The 5620-nt window shown below is 45.4% G+C and overlaps 1 protein-coding gene across 1 annotated transcript; it reads right to left on the bottom strand.

Annotated features, from left to right (window-relative positions):
- Positions 1–448: 448 nt before the first annotated feature.
- On the bottom strand, positions 449–2335 carry LOC128541254 (centrosome-associated protein CEP250-like). Its single transcript, XM_053511597.1, has one exon. It carries the CDS (start codon positions 2333–2335, stop codon positions 449–451), a length of 1887 nt encoding a protein of 628 aa, XP_053367572.1.
- Between the last annotated feature and the right edge of the window lie 3285 nt (positions 2336–5620).

Raw genomic sequence — 5620 nt, 5'->3', positions numbered from 1 at the left:
CAATCTGCAGCCTGTCAAAAAGCTGCGCTGACATTAACGTCAGGTCGGCTCCTGTGTCCACCAGAGCCTCTAGCCTCACTTCATTTTCCAATGTGACGGCCAGGTAGAGTTTCTTGGCCACCCCCCTTTCAATTAGGTTCCCTAACAACCTTGGCATTGGGGCCTGTGTGGTGATTGGCAGGCAGTCAGGACCGATTTCATGTGGCTCTTCCGGGAGACAGACCACCAAAACCGCACTCTCGGGTACATTGAGGTCCTGGCTGAGGGTGTGAAACTGGACGTTGACTGGCTCTGGTGTTTCGGTAGTCATCCGCAGTGGTTGTGTGATGTCATCACTTAGTGATGGGATCTCTTGTTGTGTGGTCAACAGAGGATTAGCATTGAGTTGTTTGGAAAGTTCACTTTGGGGAAACTCTGATTGGGCGTTAGGGTCCGACATCACGGTTAGTCATAACTGGTCTGATTCATCCTTTTTGTCTCTCTTGTGGTGCTTTTTCTGGAGGAGTTCCTTTAACACTCTCATAATCTCTGCTGACTCGAATGTGGCTTCCCGGTTCGGGTCTGTCGATGGTTTAAATCTGGACTGGTCCCGAGCATGTTGAGAGGGGTTCTGCTGCTGGTTGCCGGAGTTGGGCGCTTGTTTTGCTGAAAACCGGTTCCTTTTAGGCCGCCTCTTTCCTTCCCATGTGGCGCCACCCTGTGGGTTGGGAGGTGTTTGCGACCTGTCCCAGGGTCTTTCGGAGTGCCCCGTTTGGTGCTTGGGCGGTGCATCACCATGTCCGCGCTGCCCCCCGTTGGCTGGGAAGGGTCCTGCCATTCTGTTGTCATTGGGGCTTTGCTCGGCTCCCTCTAGAGCGAGCTCTACACTTTGATTAGACACAGGATAGATGGTTGGGGTTTTTCCTGTCTTTTCAGAAGCAGCTCTTTGTTTTGCATAGGCCTTGTGGGCCAACTCTCTCAGCTGTTGGGTGGACATAGTCCGTGGGCATGCCAAAACCCCCAGATGGTGACTCACTGTGGGGTGCAGGTTCCGGAGGAACAGGGACCTAAAATTAATAACGTCCTCCATTCCCGGCTCGTTTCGTGCTCCGAAGTAGGCCTGTCGGAGTCTGTTGTAATACGCTTGCGTGGTTTCCTGTCTGCCCTGTTTAAGGTCCATGGCCGTGATCAGTCCCTGCTCTGACTCTGGGTCAGAGAACTCCCTGATTAAGGCTTGCTGCAGTTGCTGGTAATCCCTTTTAACTGTCTCTGTCTGCCGGTCTAGAAAACTGCGCACCTCACGGCTAGCAGTGATTCTGAGCAGATAAAGTCTGTCTCGTGTGGTAGCATTAGTCACCGTTTGCAGGTGGAAGTCCACGTCGTTGAGGTATGAGTGGACGTCATGGCCTCCTGCAGGGTTGGGAGTAAAAACGGGAATGTTTCTAGCTAGCTTATCCAGTTCCTTGGTTGACACGCCATGATCAGAGGATAATCTTGGGAAGGGTTCCAACCCCCTTCCTGCTGCCAGGGGTTCTGGGATGCTGGCAGCTGATGTCTTGAGCACTGGGCTCTCACCCCCCTTTCCAATCAGTATATTTTGACTAGGAGGTACTAGTCCACTGGTTAAGGGAAACTCGGTGGTGTGCATCTCTCTTTCAGGATCCCCTTGCAGTCTATATGCGTGTTTAAGCTCTCTGTGAACTGTGTCCAGTTCTTCTTTCAAATAGTCTCTTTGTTGGGCCAGAGTACAGACCTCAGTTCGGGTACTTCGCAGGTGGCCTTCATAGGCCCTGGCCCTGGCTTCTCTTTCCTTTAGTTCTGTCTCTGCTCTCATCAGGAGTGCCTCAGCCTGCTCAAGTTTTTCGCTCAGCTTCTCTCTGGCATCCTTTTCCTGCTTTTCTCTGTGTGCTGTATCGGCGCGGAGATCAGTCAAGGCGTTTTGTAGTCTCTCCAATTCTTCCTGTAGCTCTGGGTCCTTCTCGTCCGCTGTCCTGTCCTGAGTCTCCGACTTTAGTTGCTCCAGTTGCCTTTGACAGAGCACCAAGTTCTTCTGAGCTTCCCCAGCTTGGAGCTTTAGCACTGCAGCCTCCTGTTCCTTGTGGTGGATTGTTGCTTCACTCAGCTTTGCGTGGCCGAGGAGATTATGAGCCAGCGACCCGATGATCTTGGCCAGCTCTTTGTGGCTGTAGTCCTGTGTCGGATCGCGGGCCATCAATGCACTCAGGTTGTCATCGAGCTGTTCTCGGCTCAGGTTCTGCAGGTCCCCGGTGGGTTCAGGGAGAAGGTTACTAGTCAAGGCATTCATCCAGACCTCTAGACGATCCCAGTGGGCCTCAGGGCTGGATGATCGAGACATGTTGGCTTACTGGTGAAGAGAGAGAGGGAGAGAGAAAAGGGGAGGGACAGCACAAAAGTCCAATGCAAGTCCTACCAGTGTTAACGGCAATAGTGTGACAATAGTACTTAGGTTGGACGGTATAATTGGTTTGGTGACTATAATAATTAATGGCGAATAGTCCAAGCGCCTGTTACCTCAGCCGTGAATGGTAGGGAGTGCCTAATTGTTGTGGGGGCACCGGAAAGGATCTAACTCCGGATTGTTGACAGCGTGACCGCCTAACGGCTTGTGCAGTTTGGGTCGTCAATCTATTGCTCAGCCTTCCCTGATAATTTTCAAAGGCTTGGTTTCTTAATCAAAGAAGACAGAAACAAAATGAAAACAGGCAAACAAATACACAAAGCACAAAGGAAAGATATAGGAGCGAGCAGATTTAAGCCTTTTAGTCGCTTTGCCGACTAAGCACTAGGGTGACTGCTACCTAGAAGTACCACAAAGGCCTAGAATACAGAGGTTGACTCTTAACTTGAGTTCAAACACTGTTTGAACCAAATTTTACTGAGGCTTAACAAAAGAGAAAGACCCTTAAATAGGACACAATAATCATGTTACTCAAAGTTATGTAGCACAGGAAGTGTCCGAATAAGCTTTTCAAATAAACTGACAGGGTTACTCAGGAAACCCACCTACAGAGAATGACCACAAGGTGGAGTGGGTGAGCTACTATAGGTTAGAAGAGAGAGGGTAAAGTTGAAACTGGGAAGTGTTAGCCACCTAGCTAGTCTGCCCTCTAGTGTTAGTCAAAGGTACTTTGATTAAATCCGAGCGATTGCCCTAGCGGCCGATCTACTGCGAGGTCACAAGTACACTGTAATTTGACTGTTAAGGTTTGTGCAAATTAGCTGCACACAGATGTGTGTGTGGCAGGGTTTCTTCGCTGCCTGTTACACACTAACGATTACAAACAGGGTTTCTTCGCTGTTTGTTACGCATTAATTTAACTTTAATGTTTGTGCAAATTAGCTGTACAAAGATGTGTGTGGCAGGGTTTCTTCGCTGCCTGTAACACACAGATAACTACAAACAGGGTTTCTTCGCTGTTTGTTATACACTAATTTGGCTTTAAGGTTTGTGCCAATTAGCTGCACAAAGATGTGTGTGGCAGGGTTTCTTCGCTGCCTGTAACACACTGATAACTACAAACAGGGTTCCTTCGCTGTTTGTTATACACCAATTTGGCTTTAAGGTTTGTGCCAATTAGCTGCACAAAGATGTGTGTGGCAGGGTTTCTTCGCTGCCCACCCACTTACAATTAAAAACAGGGTTTCTTCGCTGTTTTTATGATAGTATAAGGCCTTTAAAAGATGATAAGAGGAGCATCGCTCAAATCAATCTTTATCGCGGTGAAGGAAGATTTCTTCGTTCCAACAGGCGATCTTGATAATATTAAAATGTAAAGAGATTTCTTCGTCTTTACAAGTACAGTACTAAAGGTGGTTTTGAACCACCCAATCAAGAGAGTGAGTTCGCGTTGCGACTTGCCTCACTTTAGCGCGCGTAATACCACACAAATAGATCGATACTGAGTTTGCTCACAAAACAAGTTTGAAATGTGCCCGCATTTTCCACCATTAATATGTAGCAAATTAGCTTAAAAGGGAATATTTACAACTAATTATAACTGGTTATAACTAATAATAAATATTTAGATTAGAATTAACTGTAGCAGAATTAATGTACAATTATCTGATCTGTCCGTCCACCGAGCAGGTACTATAATTATTTATCAATTCTAGGAAAGGTTATTTCCTGGCCAAGGAAGGATAGCTTCCCTACTTTGCAGTGCTAGCAGTAATTTAGCATGTAACCGACGGATCAACAATTCAGTGACTTTGGATTGTGAGCAGCACACAGAGACAATCTATAGTGAAAACAATGAATTTAATAAAGGGGGCTATAGCTAACATATAACAACGTTAAACAAACACATACAGTACATACAGGGTAAAAGAACAGTGAGGAAGAAAGAAAAGAACAAAAGAATGGCAGTACTTCACATCGATTAACCACAACCTAATGAGAATCATCAAGGACTTAAGGTTCACCTTAAAAGGGGCTAAAACTTATACACGCATCTAAAGAGTTTTAAAGGATACTTGCATTGGTCTTTGTTTATGAAAAAGAGTCCTGATTCAGTAGACACGAGGGTGTAGATGGTCGATCTCAAGGTGTGCGCTGGAGATTTTCCTCTGGTTCCTCGAGAGGGAGGAATAGTCCACAGCGAGTTGACAAAGTTTCTTAAAGGTAAAACTGCCGAAGGTTAAACTCAAGAGATGAGTTTTGCAGAGAGTAGAAGAAGTGTTCGTCTCAAAAGAAGAGGGTTTTTGAGCCCCGAATAGCCTGGGTTAGGGACTTTTGATAGTGCCCTGACACACCCACTGTTTGGGTGGAATGGCCAATCAAAGGCATGAATTTTTAGCGGGAGAAACTTTCTTTGTCTCCCTTTATGGCCCATTGGAATTTTTACAGCAGGTCCAGAGGGTTGTTGCAGTTTATTTCAAAATATTGTAGAAAATACATAACGTCGTTTGTAATCACATGGAATACATCATTGTTTGAGAAATAAGGATTAGATCATTTTGATACCAAGAAAGGCACCTTTAGGATATAGGAAAAGGGAGATACATTTATACACTTGAATATAGGCAATTAGAGTCTAAATAAGGCAAATAAAAAGTTGTAACTAGTGTAATCAGATAAGGGAGCATACATACAATGCCTGCATATACAGGATACCTTTATAATAGCATAATCATGGTATAAAATAGAGTAAATGTCCTTATGTGTGTGCGTGATGTGTATTGCAAGTGTGGAGCCAGACCCCTGGTCTGGTTAGACTGTTGGTGGCTGGCTCAGAGGTCCCCTGCTAGTGTTTGGAATGTGTTTGAAGTTTGATGTAGAGACTTGGGAACTGATCTGTTTAGCCTCCTTGTGATAAGGGTAGGGAACTCACTGGCAATAAACACCCATATAAATGTAAAACATGGGCCCAGGCCTGTAATTTATAGGCAGATGTCAAAGGCTAAAAGGGTCTCTTGCATTCATAGAGTCCAAACGATCATCTGTGATTCTAACCAGACGCTACACATATCATACATCTTTGTAGTCTTTTTGCACACATGCGCGGGTGCGTTACAATAATAATAAGAATAATAACAATAACAAATGCGGAGCACTACTACTAATAATAATTATAATACTAAACGGAGAAAGCACAGTCAAAGACTTATCATCATTAAGGGA

Source organism: Clarias gariepinus, chromosome 14 (assembly GCF_024256425.1).
Source record: "Clarias gariepinus isolate MV-2021 ecotype Netherlands chromosome 14, CGAR_prim_01v2, whole genome shotgun sequence".
NCBI lineage: Eukaryota > Metazoa > Chordata > Actinopteri > Siluriformes > Clariidae > Clarias > Clarias gariepinus.
The sequence above is the reverse complement of the archived record's forward strand: the minus strand, read 5'-3'. Positions and strand labels throughout refer to the sequence as shown.

What these genes read in the sequence shown, in the direction of transcription:
- LOC128541254 (XM_053511597.1), bottom strand. Translation starts at nt 2,335, where the DNA reads ATGTCTCGATCATCCAGCCCTGAGGCCCACTGGGATCGTCTAGAGGTC.